General features: G+C 45.0%; 1 protein-coding gene across 1 annotated transcript in view; it reads left to right on the forward strand.

Annotated features, from left to right (window-relative positions):
- The window catches only part of cltca (clathrin, heavy chain a (Hc)), a 36,106-nt gene that overhangs the window by 8,803 nt on the left and 3,113 nt on the right, over nucleotides 1-24,190 (forward strand). The window contains exons 2-28 of the mRNA XM_086227149.1: nucleotides 4,324-4,531; nucleotides 8,094-8,362; nucleotides 8,507-8,668; nucleotides 8,754-8,867; nucleotides 9,223-9,396; nucleotides 13,281-13,478; nucleotides 13,932-14,132; nucleotides 14,429-14,581; nucleotides 14,667-14,789; nucleotides 16,029-16,166; nucleotides 16,250-16,414; nucleotides 16,518-16,698; nucleotides 17,596-17,759; nucleotides 19,124-19,249; nucleotides 19,346-19,488; nucleotides 19,608-19,842; nucleotides 19,931-20,053; nucleotides 20,135-20,280; nucleotides 20,385-20,568; nucleotides 20,648-20,840; nucleotides 21,250-21,407; nucleotides 21,488-21,760; nucleotides 21,885-22,202; nucleotides 22,926-23,057; nucleotides 23,149-23,259; nucleotides 23,356-23,526; nucleotides 23,609-23,830. Coding sequence (XP_086083275.1) covers nucleotides 4,324-4,531; nucleotides 8,094-8,362; nucleotides 8,507-8,668; nucleotides 8,754-8,867; nucleotides 9,223-9,396; nucleotides 13,281-13,478; nucleotides 13,932-14,132; nucleotides 14,429-14,581; nucleotides 14,667-14,789; nucleotides 16,029-16,166; nucleotides 16,250-16,414; nucleotides 16,518-16,698; nucleotides 17,596-17,759; nucleotides 19,124-19,249; nucleotides 19,346-19,488; nucleotides 19,608-19,842; nucleotides 19,931-20,053; nucleotides 20,135-20,280; nucleotides 20,385-20,568; nucleotides 20,648-20,840; nucleotides 21,250-21,407; nucleotides 21,488-21,760; nucleotides 21,885-22,202; nucleotides 22,926-23,057; nucleotides 23,149-23,259; nucleotides 23,356-23,526; nucleotides 23,609-23,830 — 4,785 coding nt within the window. The remainder of the gene's footprint in view (nucleotides 1-4,323; nucleotides 4,532-8,093; nucleotides 8,363-8,506; nucleotides 8,669-8,753; nucleotides 8,868-9,222; nucleotides 9,397-13,280; nucleotides 13,479-13,931; nucleotides 14,133-14,428; nucleotides 14,582-14,666; nucleotides 14,790-16,028; nucleotides 16,167-16,249; nucleotides 16,415-16,517; nucleotides 16,699-17,595; nucleotides 17,760-19,123; nucleotides 19,250-19,345; nucleotides 19,489-19,607; nucleotides 19,843-19,930; nucleotides 20,054-20,134; nucleotides 20,281-20,384; nucleotides 20,569-20,647; nucleotides 20,841-21,249; nucleotides 21,408-21,487; nucleotides 21,761-21,884; nucleotides 22,203-22,925; nucleotides 23,058-23,148; nucleotides 23,260-23,355; nucleotides 23,527-23,608; nucleotides 23,831-24,190) is intronic.

A 24,190-nucleotide genomic window follows, 5' to 3' on the forward strand; every position in this document is an offset into this window, starting at 1 on the left:
TCGCTCAAGTAGCGATAGCAGGCATCTTCGTCTGGTGTCCTTGTCCAGGTTGTGGTTTGGTGGTTGGCATCAGCAAACCGCATTCAGGTGCTCGACTGCAAATTTCCTGCTCATCTCATCGCGGCAGGTTCAGCCCATGGCAGGTCTTTCTGGTGAGCCATCCGTAGCAAATCAGTCTGACAGTCCAAGCTGTGGTCCACCATTCAAGTACAGCTGCTGTCTGTTGTTGTTCCTTCATCCAAGGGACAGACCTGATGTATTCATTGGGATTTGAATATGCTGTACTTTTCTGTTGGACAGATGTGTTTCATTGTGAATGAATGAGCTTCCTGCTGGTCCCAGAATTGCTGGCAGATAGTAGATAGAAAGTGAAAGAGAGCGTGTCAGTCTGTGTAGAAAACTATTTTGTTATGGCAGAGGATAACCCTCTCCTTTGTACTCATATGTAGACAGACCTCAGTCTGGTTTATAAAGAGAGATGATCACAGTTATAAAGTTATTTCACACAGTCTCAGATCCTCAGATTATTATTTTACTGAAACCAAAGAAGAGTAAAAGCTACATTAATTCAAGGAAGGCGGCAGCTTCGACAATGTTGTGATAGGTCTAACTGTTGCAAGTCATTATGGAGAGCAGATAGATTCAGAGTTTAAAGTACGAGCTGCATCTTTTGCCTGGTGTTTGGCTTGGTAAACAAGGTTTCAATGCTGAACAATGGCAGCTATAACCGGCCTCTGAGCGGCCATGACGTTACTGTATGATGTCATCCCCTTCAGCAAAGAAGAAAGAAAGAAAACCTTGACACTGCAGCAGAAGCTTGCTACAGACATGTTTTCTCTTCTTAGTAGTAGTTGGAGTGGTAGTGGTAGTGGTAGTCGTAGCACTTGTTCTGTAAGGTCCTTTATCACAATGTCATTGAAAGGGAACCAGGTTACACACCAGTGAAAGAATGTGGGTGGGGCAGAGCATGGGTGGGGTTTGTCCTCTCATTGATAAAAGGTGCTCCCAGTTTCTTGAGTAATACCTGGAATTGTGTGTTTTGCTGACGAGAGCCTAATGAGCGACTGAAACCTTCTATATATTCATGTCCATGATAATGTTGACCATGTCCAAGAGGACGTTGACGTTGACCATGTCCGAGATGACGTTCACCATGTCCAAGAGGACGTTGACGTTGACCATGTCCGAGATGACGTTGACCATGTCCAAGAGGACGTTGACGTTGACCATGTCCGAGATGACGTTGACCATGTCCAGGAGGACGTTGACATTGACCATGTCCGAGATGACATTGACCATGTCCGAGATGACGTTGACCATGTCCAGGAGGACGTTGACATTGACCATGTCCGAGATGACGTTGACCATGTCCAGGAGGACGTTGACGTTGACCATGTCCGTGATGACGTTGACCATGTCCGTGATGACGTTGACCATGTCCAGGAGGACGTTGACATTGACCATGTCCGAGATGACATTGACCATGTCCGAGATGACGTTGACCATGTCCAGGAGGACGTTGACGTTGACCATGTCCGTGATGACGTTGACCATGTCCAGGAGGACGTTGACGTTGACCATGTTGTGATGACGTTGACCATGTTGTGATGACGTTGACCATGTCCAGGAGGACGTTGACCATGTCCGTGATGACGCTGACCATGTCCGTGATGACGCTGACGTTGACCATGTCCAGGAGGACGTTGACGTTGACCATGTCCGTGATGACGTTGACCTTGTCCGAGATGACGTTGACCATGTCCGAGATGATGTAGACCATGTCCGAGATGACGTAGACCATGTCCGAGATGACGTTGACCATGTCCGAGATGACGTTGACCATGTCTGTGATGACGTTGATGTTGACCATGTCCGTGATGACGTTGACCATGTCCAGGAGGACGTTGATGTTGACCATGTCTGTGATGACGTTGATGTTGACCATGTCCGTGATGACGTTGACCATGTCCAGGAGGACGTTGACCATGTCCAGGAGGACGTTGATGTTGACCATGTCCAGGAGGACGTTGACCTTGTCCGAGATGACGTTGCCCATGTCCAGGCGGACGTTGCCCATGTCCAGGAGGACGTTGCCCATGTCCAGGAGGACGTTGCCCATGTCCAGGAGGACGTTGCCCATGTCTGAGATGACGTTGCCCATGTCTGAGATGACGCTGCCCATGTCTGAGATGACGCTGCCCATGTCTGAGATGACGCTGCCCATGTCTGAGATGACGTTGCCCATGTCTGAGATGACGTAGACCATGTCTGAGATGACGTAGACCATGTCTGAGATGACGTTGCCCATGTCCAGGAGGACGTTGCCCATGTCTGAGATGACGTTGCCCATGTCTGAGATGACGTTGCCCATGTCTGAGATGACGTTGCCCATGTCTGAGATGACGTTGCCCATGTCTGAGATGACGTTGCCCATGTCCAGGAGGACGTTGCCCATGTCCAGGAGGACGTTGATCATGTCCATCTCATTTTTATTGCTTAAAAAAGGCATCTAAGTATCTTTTCTTCCCACTGAGTATTGTGAGGCAATTTGCATTATAATGACACTCGAAATACCGAGTCGCCTCCTTGGAGTCTGTGAATTATGTGTTAAATCTCATCAAAGTTGTTAATAATTGACCTAATTGAAAAACACAGCTAGTGTCCCAAGTTTGTTGAGAGAATCCATGATCCAAATGAGTAATCATGCACCCTTCCTATGACTGGGGTGCATTGCTGTTAAGTTGCAAAACTATAGAGGAAGTTGCCACAGCAAAACATGGAATGTGTTTATGGCAGTTTCATTTCCCTCAAGATTACTTCATCGTGATTCTGAAAAAGGACTGCAACTCGGAAAAGGGGTATGAAGTTGTGTTTGTGTAATGATGGCATTCGCCCTGCAGTTAGAATGTGGCACGCAGTTTCCTGTCAGAGTTGGATACATGGGTACACACCTGCCTGGAGCGACTCGGGAGAGCCGCAGGCCGCAATGTTATCATTGTGTGTTGTGTGAGGCAGGAAGGAGGCCTCTGGTGGTCAGCTGGGCTGCAGAACTTGCCTCAGTAATGTGCTGCAAAGCAACTCTTCCACTGCCTCACACTTTCGTTTTAATGTAGGTTTTTAAGAAGTCCGATCTTGATTAGTTGTTGGCAGTCAGATTGCAGTGAGAATTTTGTGTCAAGCAGTATGTTTGTGGTTTCCTCCTTTGGCCCTTGCTTTGAAAACTTGGCGCAGGATTAGCTCTCCACCCAGCTCGGCGTTGGAACTATTCTGAATCCACCACAGCTCCAGGTGTCCGGAGCACTGCTGTTCACTGCTGTGTGGTGACCTCATCGCTTGGCGATGGCACTGCAAAGCTGCCGAGTTGTGCGACGCTGTTGTTGTTTGGTTACAACCAAGCATTTGAAATCATTTGCTTTGCTCAAAAGCACACATTGTAAATGTTAGGATTCTAACTGGGGCTTGTGAACGCTTGAAAGTAACTAAGATAAAAAGGCCTTCATGTCTTTCCCCTTTTGTTTTGCTATATTGTTTCAATTAGGGAGGTGCAGTTCTATGGTAATACTTGATGCTGGGTTACTTATGAATAGCAGGATTGTCAGTTTCAGTACTGTCTCATTACTAATGTAATGATTATTGTTTCATACCTTTGTCACGTGGTTATTGCTGCATCACAAACAAGCATGAATCACCTGACTTCCGCTTCTCTATGGCCCTGTTAACGTGTTAAACTCATAAAATGTGCTCCCTGCGGCCACGTGTAATCAGACCTTACTATTCTGATATGCACTATTGATGTGCACTTTATAAGTTTTTATTGCAAGTGACACGCACATGTATGATGCTCTCAGTGTTCGGAAATAATACATTGTAAATCCGTGTCATGTTGACTTGCTGCTGATAATTGTGTTGACCAACACATCCATGAACGCTCAACTCCTTCATTTAAAATGCCGGAGGAGCTTCTGTCTTCTGTTTGGTGTCTGACTGCAGAGAGGGGGAGGAAAGGGAGAGAGATTCCCTGATGGTCGAGCAAGATTGACAGGAAACAATAGAGCATTAAATTTTTGGTGTCATCCAAACCGTACAAAGTCGTTTTTCATCAGACTGTCATACGTATACTGGGGTAAAATTAAGGGGAGGTTAAAAGTTATCAAAAGTTGGATAGTGGACCATCCCAACACACTGCATCCCACAGCAGGGCAACCGAAGTAACTGCACCTCTTTTCGATATATTCTTCTCAGATATTGTCTTGAGAGCTGTAAACTGTTGCAGCCCATTTTTATCCGACCTAATGTTCCCTCTGCTCTTTCCTGCATTCTTAGCTCCAAAACTTGGGTATCAACCCAGCCAACATAGGCTTCAGCACTCTAACCATGGAGTCGGATAAATTCATCTGTGTCCGGGAGAAAGTGGGTGAGCAGACTCAAGTGGTGATCATTGACCTGGCTGACCCAAATACACCCATCCGCAGGCCCATCTCCGCTGACAGCGCCATCATGAATCCAGCCAGCAAGGTTATTGCACTTAAAGGTATGACCATGCGTTTGCATTAGAAGCAATATTTCTATAAATCTGTGTAGACCAGTGAGCTTTTCTCACAGGGCGTAAGAATATATTGTTACTTAAGGCTTTTATTGAACAAAAGCCCTTTAAGGGGCCTGCAGCCTTCACTTAAAATATTTCAATTATTTTCATCTGTTTATGTCCATACACATCCAGCTACTTTAGTTTTCTGCTGTGAAAATGTTTTTATCAGCCAACATGTATGTTTGATGAACATTTGTCCTGTAAATATTCAAAATAGCATATTTTTATTCTTTTTGTCCAGCATCCATGATTGCTTTGACTTTTTTGTTGTTTTTGTTTTTGTCTTTTCTATGTTCTTTTTTCTTTACTGCTTTCTTATGTGTTTGCAGACGGTGAGTTGAAATTTAACTTCTTCATTGTGGAAGTGAAATCCTGTTTTCAAAAAGTATCTATTATCAAAATGCAAACCCTCTAAATTATTCCATTCTGTCTTGACCTCCTCAGAGAAGGAATTAGTTGTCAAAGCCGATACGATGAGGTTTTGTTACAATTTTCATCAAGTGTCATTTAATGTCCTTGTTTTGAAAACTTTCTGCATTTTAAACATCTTTCCAGAGTCTGGAACTTTCTCCACATCAAGCCTTTGAAAATATATCTTCGCAAACAGGATTTAGCTTTCACAGCCTTTCAGCTTGCTGGCATTTCATCATTTTTATTATGTGTACAAGTGATTTTAGAACCTGTTTTGCATCTGGTAATACTGTTGTTTTAATTCACATTTCTTCTTAATTTCTATTTGAAATCCATGCCATCTTTCATCTGTGTGAAGTTAACCTACTGTTTCTTGTTTCCCAGTTGAGTTTAATAATTTGTCAATTCATGTAGCAAGCAATTGCACACTTGTGGAATTAGTGTTGTGTCCAACTAACAGGGAGCGCAGACATGAAGCACTGACTTGTAACAGTGAGGGAAGCCTGATGGTTTAGGACAGCAGCAATGATTTGACTCACGTGTCGGGCCTGGTGTTCTTTGATTTCGTGGTCCCATATGTGGTGTGAACCAGAGTGAGGAGAGACTCTGGTGTTGGGTTCTTGCAAATTGGTTTGGAGTTACTTGCCATAGGTAGTTGTCAGCATGAAGGAGCATTTGAGTTCCAGTTGATACCAGAGCCCAAGAGCCTTGTGTTCATTTGTGTTCAGCTCTGAACCTTATGTCCATCCAGCTATTAAAATAACATTTTGGGAGCCAGACAGCTTGTTCTTGTGTATTTTTGGTCAAACCGTCTCCTAATACTATGATGTGTGGATGTCCAAGTCCCACTTGTCCTTCATCCATGTAGTTTTTTTAACAATTAAAATAAACTTCAGTTCATTTCTGTGAACAAATTGTTTACTCCACTGTCATTCTAACCCAGGATGAGATGGATCTCCAGCAGCCATGCACAGTAAACATCTAGAAGTGGTGTTATTTTCCACTGAGGGAAGGGGGATGTTGATAATGTGTGTCTTTGAAGCTGGCCTTTGAATGTACCGGTTGAAAGCAGTCAAACAGCTCCTGTCCTCACGGGCATGTGACAAAGTACAGTTAGATACTCTGCTGAACGTGAACAGAGCTCTAACTCATCGTTGACAAACATCCAGATCTGAGCAGAAGTGACCATCATAGCGCTTGTATCATTGGACATCACGCTGTCTGGAGTTTGTTTCCTGTTTACGATTGAAATATGCAGCGGTTTGTCCGAGGGGGATCGATGTAAATTGTCTCTTACCCTAGATTTATATCTGCGTTTACCCAAACAAGCAAGAAGTTACTCACCTCCATTGGAAATACCCATGAGCCCCAGTGACACAGTGACTTTCAGTGACTTTCAGCAGTGCATTCAAGGACTGAGGGTTTGTTGTCACACGCACAGTTGGACACAGCCGTTTACACCTCGCAGTGAAATTCGTACTTTGCTGAACTTTGCTTCCGATTAGCCTGACCGGCTTGAGCTGTGTGATACTACAATATGCTCAACAGCATGTGTGGAGATGCAGATCCTCATTGACTCAAGTTGTAGTCCTTGTTGTCAAGGTTAGCAAAGCCCCCCCCCCCCCCCCCCACCACCACCACCACCACCACCATTGTCAGTCATGAAGGTTCTTCTTGTCGAGCTTGTCATGTGACATCACATTCAGCCGCAACAGTTTCATGTACCCATTCTGGAGGATGGACATGAAACACACACACACACTCACACACACACACACACTCACACACACACTCACACACTCCTACCTCAACACCTGATCATGACTCAGTTTTGAAATCTCTTTGCTTGCTCTTTGAAATTTGGCTGCTGCTGGACGTGGTCTATTTGCCACACTGCTTTTGGTACCCTGATCCTATGGCTTAGTCATAGCACATGATCACAATTGTGCTACCTACCGCATTGGTCTTTGCTTTTTCTCACTTTGCTAATAGAATTCAAAAATGAGCAAACAAGGAAAGTCACACTGCTTCTTAATAAAGCTTCAGCTCACTAAATTAACTCTAACCACTCAAACAAATGCAGGTGAGTGAACCGATTTAAAACAACTAGCCTCTGGTCTTTCATCCAGACGTGAAAGCATTTCAACTTTAACGGTAGTTAATCAGACATCATAAACACTGGAACTTTTCCTGTGACTCTTTTTTTAAAAGTCCCTTAATTACCTAAAACACCGCCCTCCCCCTTAATTGTACTTCTACGTTATCTGTTTGTCCTGTTCCACTCTTTATATATTGACTATGCAGATGTGTTTGCCTTTTTTGTGAGTTGTTTGTTTCTGGCTTCTACCTTTTTGTCAGCTTTGTTTCCATCTTTGAACGCCGTTGATTTGACGGGGTGGGCCACGTAGTCGGATATACCAACATATGACACACACACACACACACACACACAGTACATTTCATAATCATCTTAACAAACTTTGGTCTAATTAGTTATAGTTTGTCTTTATAAGTATACATCTTGTTAATAAAAAAAAAAATCATCATGTGCGGTGTGCCAATAAAGCAGAAATGCATGACTTCATTTACACACTCACCAGAAAGAGCACTTGTGATCTTCTAAAGCCTCTCAGGTTTGCTCACTGTTTTTCCAGTTCAAGCACATTTTGGAAAAAAAAAGTCTTTCTTTAAAGTTATTTTCTCATTTTTGGTCATGCATCTGGCATTAAGCAGCTTCCGCAGTATGTATTCTTGTCACTTCATCGTGTACCAAAACAGTTGAAACAGACAAATGCTCTTGCCTGTGCACTTAGACCTTCACAAAGACCAAAGTTGAATCCACTAGTCCAGTTTTTGTCTGTGCTAGTTGTCTCACTACACTTGATGCCATTTCCGACTACAGCATGTGCGGCATCCCCTGTCTATCCGTCATGGGATTGTTGCCTGATCTGTGCTATGACTACCAATATTTAAGATTTTAATCTCTTTTCTATCACAATGTGGTGTTTTTCTTTTCCTTTGAATGCTGTAGACACTGTCAGAAGCTATAACGGTCTTTTGGGGCCTGGCTCCTGCCCTCTTCCTTCCCTTCTAGCCGCCAAAACCCTTCAGATCTTCAACATTGAGATGAAGAGCAAAATGAAGGCACACACCATGACAGATGATGTTACCTTCTGGAAGTGGATCTCCCTTAACACAGTTGCACTTGTGACTGACAATGCTGTCTACCACTGGAGTATGGAGGGTGACTCACAACCTGTCAAAGTCTTTGACCGCCACTCCAGCCTGGCGGGCTGTCAGATTATCAACTACCGCACTGACGCCAAGCAGAAATGGCTCCTTCTCATTGGTATCTCTGCCCAGGTAATTCAGCACACAAGCCATCTCACTTTAGACCTAAATGTGTAACATTGCGTGTTGTACAGTGCAACTTTGAAAACCTCAGTTGAGGTTAGCTAGCATGTCTCATTAATACATATTCACGTGCATCTTTTCTGCTCTTTTCAGCAAAATCGAGTGGTTGGAGCCATGCAGTTGTACTCTGTAGATAGGAAGGTTTCTCAGCCCATTGAAGGCCATGCTGCCAGCTTTGCCCAGTTCAAAATGGAAGGGAATGCAGAGGAGTCGACTCTGTTCTGCTTTGCTGTCAGAGGCCAAGCTGGAGGGAAGGTGACTCAATTTAACGGCATTGTCATTATCCTAGAGAAGTCTCACTGGGCCCTCTCATTCACCTTCTTTTTATTACTCAATCCAGTTGCACATCATTGAAGTGGGGACTCCACCAACTGGCAACCAGCCATTTCCAAAGAAAGCGGTGGATGTTTTCTTTCCCCCGGAAGCCCAGAATGACTTTCCCGTGGCCATGCAGGTATGGACACTTCTGTACTTGACCTCTCGAGGCGGTGAAGCCATCTGTAGGCTGAAGAATTACCATCACAAGTCTTTCCAAGATAATCCACTGCAGCTCATTAAGTCCACATTTCACAAGTGAATTGTATCCCAATGATGCAGCATGTGCACTGCTTCACTGCAGATGACAGCAAGTGTCACTGTTGAGGTCACACAACTGACGCCATGTCGTCCATTTTGATATTAGCCCGTTGCTCCACTACATTAGCAAAACTATTTTTCCCTTATATTCACCCAGAAGATTCAGTGCTGTATGGAAGCAAAACTACAACACTCAGGCTCATATGTGGTCTTTTTTTGTTTGTTTCTGACAGATAAGCTCCAAACAGGATGTGGTTTTCCTCATCACCAAATATGGCTACATCCACCTGTATGACTTGGAGACAGGGACCTGCATCTATATGAACCGCATCAGTGGAGAGACCATTTTTGTCACTGCTCCACATGAGGCCACCTCCGGCATCATTGGGGTCAACAGGAAGGGACAGGTATGATGGTCAAGTGATACCGAGACATGACCTCAGCTTTATTGTGGACTTTGGAGTCTTAAGGAAAACGGCAACTACTCGTGAACCGCTCCAGTCAAATAGCCTCAGCAGAAATGGGATTATCGTACAACCACATCCCCTTCGTTGTCTGTTTTCAGACGTTGTCAGGAGGCATTATAAATAATCCAAGGTGTACCGTTTCACGGGAGGGGGGAGTCCTCACTTCTTTTGTAAAACTGAACCAGAGAGGAGAACCAGATCCAGCCAGCTGATGAATAATCTTTCAGCCAGGCCACACACCACATGAATAATTGAGGCAGGAGAGGAAAGCTGATCTGAGGTAGTGATCTGAGTATGCCAGGGCAGTGAACGGCTGGTGTTCAAGTGTTTGCGCGTGCACACACACACACACACACAGCAGTGATCTCAGAGATAATGGTCTGCTGTCAAGGCCTCTGTGCCTCCAGTTGTGGAGGTTGGTGACCAGCAATATTGGTCATCTGAGACCAAATAAAACCCAACTGTAGTAACCAAACTACTACATTTCCATGAAATTCAATGCAGCCATTGATCAGGATGCGCTTGTGTAAACGGAAGCTACCTGGGTGAGTGCGCATTGTAAGACTCGAGAAGTAAAACGGTAAAACTACAACAGAAAGGGCTGAATAAGTTTAGTATTCTAAAATGTGTGTCTGAACCTTCAGTCAAATTCTACTCAAATGTGTGTGGTGTTGTGTGACCTTTGGGATTTAAATTAGTTTTAAGTAAATGAACTGAGAGCAAGAATATAAGCATCACACAAGATCAGGTGTGCTGGTCTTGGGGTGATGGATTGACTTTACGTTTTGAAAACTGTGACGTGAAGACCGCCCCTGGTTTTCTGCACACACCCAGTTTACCAGTTGGTGTCTGGTGGCTCCTCCAACAGTCTCGAATCTTCAGTGACTACTGTCACACTACTTCAGCCATACGCAAGTATCTTTCTGGGAGTGACGCACATGGCAGTGAGTGCTCGTGAGTCTCATCAGGATCTCTGCGGCCAGGCGGTGTCTATGTGCTAGACCTGGCCTGCTAATGACGTACGGTAACGACAGCTGCAGCGCTGAGCGGCTGTAACCCGGAGTGGAGAGGAAAGAGCGAGTTAAAACGACAGAACAAGAGGTCTAAAACACAGGCCCAACACCCATCAGCACATGATTTTAAGAGGGAGGTGCAGCCTGGCGCCCTCAATCCTCTTAGTGCTCGCTCTCTCATCCAATCACAACTGCCACCTTATCTTCCACATCATCAGCAAGGCAGAGACCTGTGATGTCTGCCCTGTTGTTCATGTTTGCCTGGGCCAGCGCATCACTTGATACTCCAGCTCACCTTTTATTGCACACTTGAGGCTCTTGTCTCTTTTTTTCCATCTCATTGATTGAAGTGCTCAATTGGCCTTTTATATTTTGACTCGTATAAAGAAATTCTGAAATTCGGTATTAAACAGCTGAATTATTCAAGACCAGAACATTGATAAGCTTAAGTTTAAGTTTTGATCTAATTTATTATCACCCGGCTGCAGCGTCTCACCTCTATGCATCAGTGCAGTTCCGACACACACACACACACACACACACACACACACACACACACACACACACACACAGAGAGGAGGTCAGTGCGTGTCTCTCACCCTGTCTGTGTCTGATCTGTGGACTTCTTCAGCAGGATGTTTTATAAAGTCATCCCAAAACCCAACATGTGTTTATTTTTGTTTTCCATGAAAAATTCAACGCTGATCAGTTTTCACAGCAGAGAGACTTGTTGTTAATGACGGAGTTTATTGAAACAGTGGAAACGAACGTGATGTGAATGACATCGACACCTACCAGGCGTGCTGATAAGATGAACCTGAGTGTCCGCACAAATCAAGTCTGTGTGCGTGGAACCCTGCAGAGTGTGACTTCATGCTGTCCACAGACATCTGCTGTCATGAGTTTGACAGAACGACAGAGAGCGTCGTGTCTAGAAGGGAACCTGAAACCTGTGGACGATCGTCTGAGATTGATTATTTTAGTTGAAACAACAGACACAAATCTCGCAAGAGTTGAGCAAATAAAGAGTCTAGACAGACCGAGAAAGACCCACATGTCCAAAAATAGAAAATCATGTCGCTGTGCTGGTGTTTTCGTGAGGCAGGCCGCCATAAATAAAACACAACTTACTGAGCCACAGAGGCACTGAAACACTGATCCCTGAGCTGTTGTGATGGAAAAAGAAAGATCCTGTACTTAACTGTAATTAAGTATTTTTACATTGTGGTATTAATGCTTTTACTTAAGTAATTTGTCATTGTCAGCTGCTGCAGCTGCGGGACACTCTGCACCGGACGAGCATGAGGGCTTCATCATCATCCGTGCAAGTCAAACCCACGGTCACTTTGCAGCAATCCTGCTAGTTGAAGATAGTGGTCAAATCAGAAATAGCCAAAGTTGGGACTGGTGAGGTACATGAACCAGGTGGCGCTCTGTGTTCAGTGTTGCTTCAGCAGAAGTGTGACATGTTCAAATGGAACATCAAGGAATCAAACTTGAATCATGCAGTTTTGGGTGAGATATGTGTTTTTCCAGCATTATTAGATATTGTTTACACATTTTTAAATATATTTGAAAAGAGAGAGATATTTATAAAATTGTATGTAAGTGTATTTATCATAATTCTAATGCATAGAATCTAAAAATAAATACATAATGTTTGTTTTGTAGGTGTATGTTATAGAGAAGTTACATCAGCCGTTATTATTGAAGGTTAGAAATATTTGCTCTGCTCAGAGCCACTTGCTCAGCGATGAAAGCCATCCAAGTTCTGTATGAATGTAATGCCGCCTCACATTTCCACCAAACAATAGAAAGGATTGATCATAGTATTAACACTCGTGTCGTTGAGGAGTCTTGATGAGAGCATCTCATATCATCGATAATTAACATCCCTTCCCTAATTATTCAGCGGCTGCTCGGCGTAGACTGAACATAAATGACTCTGAGCCTCCTTGGTGTTGGTGTGGTGTGGTTCAGTATTGATATCTGCACGTTTTAAGCGGGTAGTATTAATATTTTGACATAATAGGCCTCATCTCCTTCAAATTCCCCCAACCATCACATTTCTACTGAAAGACCAGTTTGACTGCTGTTCTGTCCATTTTTCCTCCTAGTTAAGCTGTGTCTAGTTAGTCGACCGACATCCTAGTTAGGGACCCTATTTTAGCAGCAAGTGGAATGAGGTTTACTCAGCCGTGTTAAAAGCCTGGGCTGTGACCTGCTGAGCTTGTTTGTAGAGGGCCAACACAGGCAGTCTTTCTCCTCAGCCCCCGCCCCCCTCTTCCTCCATGCCACTCTTTCATTCAGCGTGCTCTTTTTTGTTCAGTTGCCAGACCGCAAACAAAAGCCATGCGTTACACTGACCCACTCGGAATACATTTGCATTCAGTCGCCACAACTCAAGGCCAGACAGTGTTTAATGGGGTTTAATGCTATCGCCCACTGTTAAATTCAGCTGGGTTCACTCACGCTGCTAATTTTTGGCACGGATCATGAATAAGACATATGCTGATACTTGCCAGTCTGTCTAGAATAAAAGAGCTCATCACTTCCAATTGAGATGATGTTCTTGGGTTGGCAAGTTCCCTCAGATCTTGTTCTGCTTATCAAAGATAATATTGGAGACACAGAATTCAGAGCTTTGCTAACATTAGTGGGGTTTCGGGAGCTGGTGCTTTGGTGAGCAGTCCCAGCCACGCATGTACTGTTTTGGTAAGATGATGCTTCAGATCGACTTGGACAGTACGAAGCTGTAACTCCGTCCGTACTGTAGTAAAATCACTGTATTGTTCTCTGTCACTAACAAAGGTGCTGTCAGTCTGTGTGGAAGAGGAGAACATCATCCCTTACATCACCAACGTGCTCCAGAATCCTGATCTGGCTCTTCGCTTGGCTGTCCGCAACAACCTTGCTGGTGCTGAAGAGCTCTTTGCACGCAAGTTCAACAACCTGTTTGCAGCTGGCAACTATTCTGAGGCTGCCAAGGTGGCCGCAAATGCACCAAAGGTATTTTTCCTTAAGACATTAACACCTTTCTTACGTACACATTATTATTTTCTATTATTTTATTGGGTCTGTTTGATTCAGGCCTGATACTGATGTGGATTAATAGTAATCAAGGAAACCATCAATATTGGGAACTAATTAGGAACATTTGCAATTAAAATTAAAACCTTGATTTTGAAATTTAGGGAAAAAATCCAACACAAATTGAGGCTGAAATGCCTTTTTCTAAGTGTGTCCTCATAAGAAGAGAGGTCTGCGTGTGCAATTGACTTGAATTTGATGCTGAAAAAAGGCTCATTGTTCTGGTTTTAATCGGTCAACTCCTAATTTTCAGGACTGTTCTTGCTTCTGGGCCACTGTATTGAACGGCAACAGCTCGTCTTCGCTTTTTCATGTCGTCATCAGTTGTTTAGATTTGCTTTTAACCTTCAGCTCACCACTCCTCATTCCCAGGGTATCCTGCGAACCCCAGACACCATCCGTCGGTTCCAGAGTGTTCCAACCCAACCAGGCCAGACTTCCCCCTTGCTCCAGTACTTTGGAATCCTTTTGGATCAGGGCCAGCTCAACAAATTTGAATCTCTGGAGCTTTGCAGGCCTGTCCTCCAGCAGGGCCGAAAGCAGCTTCTGGAGAAGTGGCTGAAGGAAGACAAGGTATTTGAGTTCTCTGTCCCCACTCACAGGAAGAGGCCCTTCCTGTGCAGCCTGTTTGTTTACACAACTTCTATTATTTTGGAGCATGTGAGGTCATCTGTGATATGAAGCGCTAGCGAATCAGTTTGCTCAGTTGGGTGGCGTAAGCTTCCTCAGTAGACAAGAATCTTGATTTTAATCTTAAGCGTCACTCATAATGTATTCAATATATGTTTATTTCTGAGTTTTTTTTACTCCTTTTCTCCTCATTATTTACAGTTGCTTCGAACACTAACTCGGTCTCACCTGTGTTTCAGTTGGAGTGCTCTGAGGAGTTGGGTGACCTGGTGAAGGCAGTGGATCCCACCTTGGCTCTCAGTGTCTACCTGAGGGCCAACGTTCCCAACAAGGTCATTCAGTGTTTTGCAGAGACGGGCCAGTTCCCCAAGATTGTCCTGTATGCCAAGAAGGTATGCATTCCAAAGGCTAACTCCTTGAAGTAGAACTTCTTTAATGTCCTGATGAAGATCTCGTGGTGGTTGCCTTCTGCTGCAGGTTGGCTACACTCCAGACTGGATCTTTCTTCTGAGGAATGTGATGCGGATCAATCCAGAGCAGGGCCTGCAGTTTGCCCAAATGTTGGTGCAGGATGAAGAGCCATTGGCAGATATCACACAGGTTAGAGGAAACAAAAACTTGACTGTCCCTGAGGTTTTCACGTAGACACAACATTCCTTCACACTGCTGAGAAGCTCTTACAAGTCTGATAGCGTCCAGTTTGCTGATCAGTTCAAGGACATGAGTCCCCATGACGCATGTGAGTGGCTACCAGTTATCCCTTCTCTTCCAATTTCTCCTTACCCAGTCAAGTGATTTTATTGTTTTTGTTGCACTGACATTATATCAAGCCTGTCTACATATGGAGCAGGTCTAGCAGAGGCAGGACAGGTTAACACAGGTTATCTCAGTGACTCTGAACTTGCGTTTGCAGTTCCAAATATATTTTAGAGTGAGAGTGCAGTCACTAAACTTTTCAGAAGTTCCATGTTCTTATTTTGATGTTAAATGGCAGTTGGCCAAAGCTCTGGAGCATATTACAGTACAGTCAACTTCTTGTGTTACGACTATATTTTAAGGCAATATAGTTGTTAGACTGTGTTAAAATAAAATCAATAGAACCATAAATGACAATCAAGAAATTGTAAACAAAAAAGCAATGACTACAAATATATTTGAATTTCCTCAACTTGACTGCATCCCAACAAGACATGCATATGCCATCTGTCCAAGTGCCGGGCAGCCAGAAAACAAAAACAACTTGCTTGGAAAGCTGGTACCGTTTAGAGATGCACCGATTGCACTGATTTTCTTGGCCAGTTCTGATTTTCTGTTGGTGTGACCTGCAGATACCAAAATTTGATAGTTTGGATCTTCTGTCTTAGAACCCCAGTTGTCAAAATTTTTAAACATAAGTTTACATTTTCTGATGGAAATGGAAAATTTTGTTTTCAAAAGAACAGAAAATATTACTCTTACACTTTCCCCCAAAGAGGTCAATGGAGATATTTCTGACTTCAACCAGTCTTGATAAATAAATAAGCTGCAGGCTGGTTCTGGGCTCTGAGCTCTGCCTGCTAGCATTAGCCACTTTCCTTTGTTAGCTTCCTCCAGCTGGGCTGATGGAGTTCATCTGATTAGGTTTTTTGTCCGGATGTTTTGGTTGTTGCTTTCCCTTTATAATATTCACGGCATACATGTTTTAGAAATTGTGAGCTTAATCCCAAATTTCCAAGGGGCTTGACCGTGCCACAGATCAACGCACTCCACACAGCTGCAATCTCAAGCTGCCCACCCGCTTTGTTGCCTTGCCAAACTTCTCTGGATTTGAAATTGTCTTTTCTGTCTCTTCCCTCTCAGATTGTGGATGTTTTCATGGAGTACAACCTGATCCAGCAGTGCACGTCATTCCTCCTGGATGCTCTGAAGAACAACAGACCTTCAGAGGGACCGCTGCAGACTCGCCTGCTGGAGATGAACCTCATGCATGCTCCACAGGTGGATGCTGACGCAGCGTTAAAATAAGGTGAATTAGCAGAGCTGGGACTCACTTCCTCTGACCTTGTTATTATCGGTTGTAGGTTGCTGATGCTATTCTGGGCAACCAAATGTTCACCAACTACGACCGAGCACACATCGCCCAACTGTGTGAGAAGGCGGGACTCCTGCAAAGGGCGCTGGAGCACTACACTGACCTGTACGACATCAAGCGTGCCGTGGTTCACACGCACCTGCTCAACCCAGAGGTAGGCATCAGTGGACTCGAACTGCTATTCCTTGTTCTAATCAGACTGATTGATGGGATTAACTGCACTGTGGATAACTTCACATTCCCTCCTCTACCTCCAGTGGCTGGTGAACTTCTTTGGGTCATTGTCAGTCGAGGACTCTCTGGAGTGCCTCAGGGCCATGCTGTCAGCTAACATCCGTCAGAACCTGCAGATATGTGTCCAGGTGGCTTCCAAGTACCATGAGCAGCTAACCACACAGGCACTAACTGAGCTGTTTGAGTCCTTTAAGAGCTTCGAAGGTGAGGTCCCAAACTTCAGACTGTCATTGGCACTTCATATTCTTTATTAAACTTAAGAAACCCACACGCATTTCTACATTGTGAAAGAGGGCAATTCACCTTTACCACATCTGTATTCAAGCAAGATATTGGAGCACCATTTGACCCAACCCACATTTTCACTCATGCACTTGGATGCATGTCCCCTGTCTGTCAATTAAGCAAGTAGGACAGTCAATAGATGGTGCAGAATGGCCTGGAGGTGATTTGGTAGCCATTTAGATTAGCTCATTATTTGCTAGCCTTAGAAATCCATCAGCTGCCTCAAACACTACAGCTGTCATACGAACAGCAACTGCACTGGTAAACCTTCTGTCACTGAGCAGCCTTACTCCATCTCACATGAACACCTACAGCCTCATTCTTATGTTCAGATGTTGCTGCGGTCAACGGAGCGAGGCTTGAGAAGGAGGGCAGCAGTTGTCCATTAGCAAGCAGTCGAGACTTGATCAGACTGGTTTATACACTGCTTTAAATCAGACTTTATATTTTATGATTTTATTGCTGTAATTATCCCTAAGATTTGTATTCATCATTTTTATTCCATGTGTGTTTTTGATGCCATTGAACTCGTAATTTGTATTTGTATTTTCCATTTGGTTTTGCACTTTCTGCCCTTTTTGGAGAAGTGTTACATAAATGAGTTAGTGATGCTCTTCCACTATTGCTAAAATAAAAGGTCAAAAAGGTTGAAAAAGCAAATCATGGAGGAGATTTAACTGCAGTCATGGAGCCATGAGTGCCGAGATCAGTTTAGGGTTGTTTTTTTTTCAGGATTCCCATGGCTTTGACTCAGTTGCTGCAGGGTGCAGGTTCTTTGAGGCTTAATTAACGTCACTGTCTATTTGCATGTCTCAGGTCTGTTCTATTTCCTGGGCTCCATTGTCAACTTCAGTCAAGACCCTGAAGTTCACTTCAAATATATCCAGGCTGCCTGCAAGACTGGCCAGATCAAGGAGGTGGAGAGGATCTGTCGAGAGAGCAACTGCTACGATCCGGAGCGTGTTAAGAACTTCCTCAAGGTAAGCCTGTCGGTACTGCTGGAGTAACATGAGAAGAGATCAGACACTGCGTGACCCCTCCTCTCCTCCTTTATCTGGATCTTTCTTTGGCTTCTGTCTCTTCCACACTCTCTATAGTCTGCATCTTTCTGTTCCTGGATCTGTTTGATTGTTTAGTTGAAAGATGACTTGCTTCTTCTAGTTGTTGCATCTTTTGTGAGACATAAAAACACTGTCGTTCCCCAGATTGAATCATATTTGCTTTGAATGTAAAATATGAAGATTCAGCCCTTAAATTCCCATGTTCAGTCTCCTATCATTCCATAGCCATTCCTAAACCAACTACAAATTATTAGCCCAGAAAACTGAAGAATTATGATTGCCTTCTTTTTGATAGTCATAGTAATACGACTAGGTTCTGTCTCACTCCCAGAAAGTATTTATTTGCCTGTTTTGGTCAAAAACTGTTCAAACAACCAACCTGACAGCAGTCAATTATCTTTTGTGCTTTTCTTCCTTTGTCTTTGGAATGGCAGGACATGTATCAGGTAAATCAATCCCTCCCCACAGTACAGGACCCCCCCCCCCCTTCTTTGCCTTTCATTCCCCCCCTTAGTTTAATTTAAGACTAAGGATTGAAACTGGGATTTGTATGGAGGTGTATGTATATCCTTATACTGCACCACAATCCATACACACACAGGGGTATTACCACTTCTGTCTGTACTTAGTTCTAGGCATTCATTTGCTGTTCTGTGTTTGAGTACAGTTAAAGGTGAATAATTAGGTTTCCTGTTCGCCTTCCTTGGATGTATGAAAACAGGAATGATGTGTGTGTGTGTGTGGCACTGCAGTAGGATCCTCTAGCCTGTGCAGCATGTTGGTGAGTAATGTGAGGAGGTTTACAATCCCAGTCAGTCAAGCCTGTGTGGATGGCAGCTGTGTGTCTGCGCACCACTGTGGTACAGAGGGCATGTGCCGACCTCACCACTGCCATCTTTCTGCCTGATGGTGAGAAAGAAAGTTACTGTCGAGTATTCAGAGGTCTCCGACTCTAGTGACACGCCATGATCGTCTTCTTGCCTCTCCAAAAACATGACGTCCATTTGTCGTAGTCACAAGCCTTCCATCCAACCCCGCACCCCCACCTCTGATGCTATGTCAAGTATGTGACCGTTGAGGAAGGTTGACATTGCTGGACTTCTCTGGTCAATTTCATCAACAACCCAGTCCTACCAGCATCATATTTCTGTCAACCTGGATCCCATGTGCAGCAGTACTCGGTCACACTTGTTGCAGCAGGTTTGGTGAATCTAATGTGGCTTGTATGGATGTTTCTTGTTATGTCTCGCTAACATTTTCTCCCTGCCATGTGTGACGGACAGGAAGCCAAACTCACTGATCAGCTGCCACTCATCATCGTCTGTGACCGCTTCGACTTTGTCCATGACCTGGTCCTCTACCTTTACCGCAACAACCTGCAGAAGTACATTGAGATCTATGTTCAGAAGGTAAGACTGGATGGTAAAACTTGCAGATTACTGACCATCTTTGTGTCACAGTTGTAAGCTCAGCAGTTGGATGACTGTGTCATGTCTGTGTCTTAGGTGAACCCTAGTCGGCTGCCTGTTGTCGTTGGTGGCCTCTTAGATGTGGACTGCTCCGAAGATGTTATTAAGAGCCTGATTCTGGTGGTCAGGGGACAGTTCTCCACTGATGAACTGGTTGCTGAGGTGGAAAAGCGGAACCGGTGAGGCACCCTTCCACCGACGTGACACACCTGCATCTTGGAACAGTGACTTGTGTCTGCTGGTTTAATCTACCTGAAATAGACAAAACCAAAAGTCATCATTTCCTTTTTTCCTACAGATTGAAGCTGCTGCTGCCTTGGCTGGAGTCTCGTATCCATGAAGGGTGTGAGGAGCCCGCTACACATAATGCCCTGGCCAAGATCTACATTGACAGCAACAATAACCCTGAGCGCTTCTTGAGAGAGAACCCGTACTATGACAGCCGTGTGGTGGGAAAGTACTGTGAAAAGAGAGACCCTCACCTGGCCTGTGTGGCTTATGAGAGAGGACAGTGTGACCAGGAGCTGATCAATGTGAGGCTGCCTCTACAATTTACCCTGTTATCAATACATTGATACAGCATTGATACATTGTAATGTTTCTTTTATTTTGCCACACCAGGTCTGCAATGAGAACTCCCTGTTCAAGAGCTTGTCTCGCTACCTGGTCCGCCGCAAAGATCCTGAGCTGTGGGCCAGTGTGCTGCTGGAAAGCAACCCCTACAGACGACCCCTTATTGACCAGGTAAAGTATTCGCAAGATGAGATTAGTCTTCTAGATTACAACTGTTGGTGCTGCTCTTAGCCTCTAGTTTTGTAATCTCAGGTGGTCCAGACAGCCCTGTCAGAAACCCAGGACCCAGAGGAGGTATCGGTTACGGTCAAGGCCTTCATGACTGCAGACCTGCCCAACGAGCTCATTGAGCTCCTGGAGAAGATTGTGCTGGACAACTCGGTCTTCAGTGAACACAGGTGCTTTGCTGTCACGTGTCTATGTTTTCATAGCTGTGTTCCCTGGCTGAAATTGTAAAATGAAGGTGTGCTAAAGGTTCCCCGTCTTCCTTTCTCCCCTAAAGAAACCTACAGAACCTTCTGATCCTGACAGCAATCAAAGCCGATCGCACTCGAGTGATGGAGTACATCAACAGACTGGACAACTACGACGCACCTGATATCGCCAACATTGCCATCAGCAATGAGCTGTTTGAAGAGGCCTTTGCCATCTTCAGGAAGTTTGATGTCAACACATCTGCTGTGCAGGTGAGTCTCCGTTTATTAAACATCTAGAGGACAAACCTATTAGCTTGGGAGGTTCTGACTGTCCAGTTTTTTTCTGTAGGTGCTTATCGAGCATATTAGCAATCTGGACCGGGCCTATGAGTTTGCAGAGCGCTGCAATGAGCCAGCGGTGTGGAGCCAGCTGGCCAAGGCTCAGTTACAGAAGGGCCTTGTGAAAGAGGCCATCGACTCCTACATTAAAGCTGATGACCCGTCTGCATACATGGAGGTGGTTCAGGCTGCTGACAAGAGCGGTAAGAACAAAAAAACCTACTCTTGGGATTGGAATTGTTTCACGCGAGAGATGATGGCGCCTCAAGGGAGCTGATCCATGTCTGAGGAGAAGGCCGGTGAAGCACGATTACCAGCTGTGCTTGGTTCGCTATTGTCACTTTGAAGTCAATGAATATGGAGCCCATGAACTCGGTTTGGAAGTTTGGGTACTTAAGATTACTCACCGTGCTTCCAAATACTAAAATGCTGTTGTCATGTTAAGACAAGTTGCGCCCACACTGTTGTTTCCAGGTCTTCGGGGTAAAGACCTCCTTTATTCCATTGAACCACATAAGAAGGATTCATCTGTACCTACTTCTTTCACTGCCAACATGCACCAACAGAAAAGGCCCCACTTGAACACACCACTAACTGATAGTTGTGTTTCAGGTAACTGGGAGGACTTGGTCAAGTTCCTTCAGATGGCTCGTAAGAAGGCCCGCGAGTCCTACGTAGAGACAGAACTGATCTTTGCTTTAGCCAAAACCAACCGCCTGGCTGAGCTAGAGGAGTTCATCAACGGACCCAACAATGCTCACATTCAGCAGGTCAGCAACACTCCCTCATAATCCCTCTGGGGTAGCTGCCTGCTCAGAAATGAAACGGCATTTTTAATGTTCATCCGCAGGTCGGTGACCGCTGCTATGATGAGAAAATGTACGAGGCTGCCAAGCTGCTATACAACAATGTCTCCAACTTTGGGCGCCTGGCTTCCACACTGGTTCACCTCGGAGAGTACCAGGCTGCTGTGGATGGCGCCCGTAAGGCCAACAGCACCCGTACCTGGAAGGAGGTGTGCTTTGCATGTGTGGATGGAAAGGAATTCAGACTGGCCCAGATGTGTGGCCTCCACATTGTGGTGCACGCTGATGAGCTGGAAGAACTCATCAACTACTACCAGGTAAGATAAATTAAGAAACAGAGAGTTGTGGTTTTGTGATGTGTATATTTGTTTCTAATGGGACAAACAGCCTTTCTAAAGGGACGTGTATTTACCTGATGGTACATTCCATCATCTCTCTCAGGACCGCGGTTACTTTGAGGAGCTGATCACCATGCTGGAGGCAGCTCTGGGCTTGGAGCGTGCTCACATGGGGATGTTCACGGAGCTCGCCATTCTTTACTCAAAGTTCAAGCCCCAGAAGATGAGGGAGCACCTGGAGTTGTTCTGGTCCAGAGTGAACATCCCGAAGGTCCTGAGAGCAGCGGAGCAGGCTCACCTGTGGGCCGAGCTGGTCTTCCTCTACGACAAGTACGAGGAGTACGACAATGCCATCATCACCATGATGAACCATCCGACAGATGCCTGGAAGGAGGGACAGTTCAAAGACATCATTACCAAGGTGCTTTTGAATTTCAGTGTTGTGTATTTTTACGTAACATGATCTTTTTAAAAATGTGTTTTGAGTTATTTGACTTGTACGTGACATTCACTGTTGGAATGTCACATGCCAGGTTCACACAACATGATGGAAACGCTGATTTTTCTTTTTTCTTTTCCCCCCTCGCCGATGGGTTTTGGAGCTTCTCGACAAAAGTTCCTGATTTAGTTGCTGCTGTCAAGTCCTTGAAAACTGTTGAGATGCAGCGTGCTGATTGGCTCGCAGACATTGCCATGACCTTTACCAAAGTCAACCATGAGCTTCAGTCACCAGGCAGCGCAATGGGAAAACCTGCTGCTACGGTTCTCTGGTGAACAGTGAACTCTTTTACAAACGGGCAGCAAAACCCATTGTGGAGACTTTGAAATGTTCCGCATTTCCTCGTGTTTTTCTTCTTGTTGGGTCACTCTTGGCAAATGAGCAGACAACTGTCATGGATCTCCTAACTACGGCGACAGTCTGATGAATGTCGTGTGAACTCGGTGGGAGGGGAAGTCTTGTAGTTCAACCTAACCTGGATCTTTTATGCCTCTACTGCATCATAAAATGGTTTGGATATTGTCTCAAGTGACTAAAAACCACCGATTGTCATTGACAAATGCTCAATCAGCATGTGTCAGTATATTAGCTGTTCCACCTCTCAATGTTGGTTCTAAACCTTTCTGTCCTCTTCAACCCATCCAGGTGGCCAATGTGGAGCTGTACTACAAAGCCATCCAGTTCTATTTGGAGTTCAAGCCCTTGTTACTGAATGACCTCCTGATCGTGCTCTCCCCCAGACTGGACCACTCCCGGGCTGTCAACTTCTTCAGCAAGGCATGCCGTTCCTACCAGTCCCACTCGCAAAGATGGAGTGTGTAAGCACTTTGCCCTGCCTGTTGTGACTGATGATCGTGTGTGTCCACAGGTGAAGCAGCTGCCACTGGTTAAGCCGTACCTGCGGTCAGTACAGAACCACAACAACAAGTCTGTCAATGAAGCACTTAACAACCTCTTCATCACGGAGGAGGACTATCAGGTCAGTGAGCTCTTCGTGAAACTGCCTTGAATCCCGTCAGCGTCATTGCTCTGCGCTGCATCATTCTCTCCCTTTCCTGCCCTACTCTTGATTTAGGCTTTGAGAACATCGATAGATGCCTATGACAACTTTGACAACATCTCACTGGCCCAGCGCCTGGAGAAGCACGAGCTGATTGAGTTCAGGAGAATTGCAGCGTATCTCTTCAAGGGTAACAACCGCTGGAAACAGAGTGTGGAGCTCTGCAAGAAGGACAAGCTCTACAAGGTCCGTTTGCTACCGAGCGTGAATGCGTGTTTCTCACTCTCGGTGTATCTTCAGGTTTCTGAACATGTCGTGTTGTGTGCAGGACGCCATGCAGTATGCGTCCGAGTCCAAGGACACGGAGCTGGCAGAGGAGCTGCTGTCCTGGTTCCTGCTGGAGAACAAGAAGGAGTGTTTCGCTGCTTGTTTGTTTACCTGCTATGACCTGCTGCGGCCTGATGTCGTGCTGGAGACCACCTGGAGGCACAACATCATGGACTTTTCTATGCCATACTTCATTCAGGTCATGAGGGAGTACCTCAGCAAGGTGGGTTGGCTATTGAACGGGCTGCGATGTCACTGCCGGCCGTGAAGCTGTGTCAACCTACATTTTTCTTACCTTCCGATCTAAAGCTGATCTTCTGAAGGGTGCAGGTGGACAGATGTCTGGTTTTAAATAATCACATGAACTAAACTACTCAAATTGAAGTGAAGCTATAATGCTGAGGATGATGTCATAGGCTCCGCTCAAGACTACTGTTGATAAATGTTTCAGCTGTAAAACAGTTTTGACTCAGTGGCCCGTGTCAGTCACAGAGAGAGCTTTTGTAAAATTGTAAGAGCAGCACCGTTAAATTACTCATCCATACTTCCGTTGGTAGAGGGCTAACCAGGAGCCTGGGGGTGA

Source organism: Aulostomus chinensis, chromosome 15, assembly GCF_037954235.1.
Source record: "Aulostomus chinensis isolate RoL2024-O1b breed Wild chromosome 15, RoL_Achi_v1.0, whole genome shotgun sequence".
Classification (NCBI taxonomy): domain Eukaryota; kingdom Metazoa; phylum Chordata; class Actinopteri; order Syngnathiformes; family Aulostomidae; genus Aulostomus; species Aulostomus chinensis.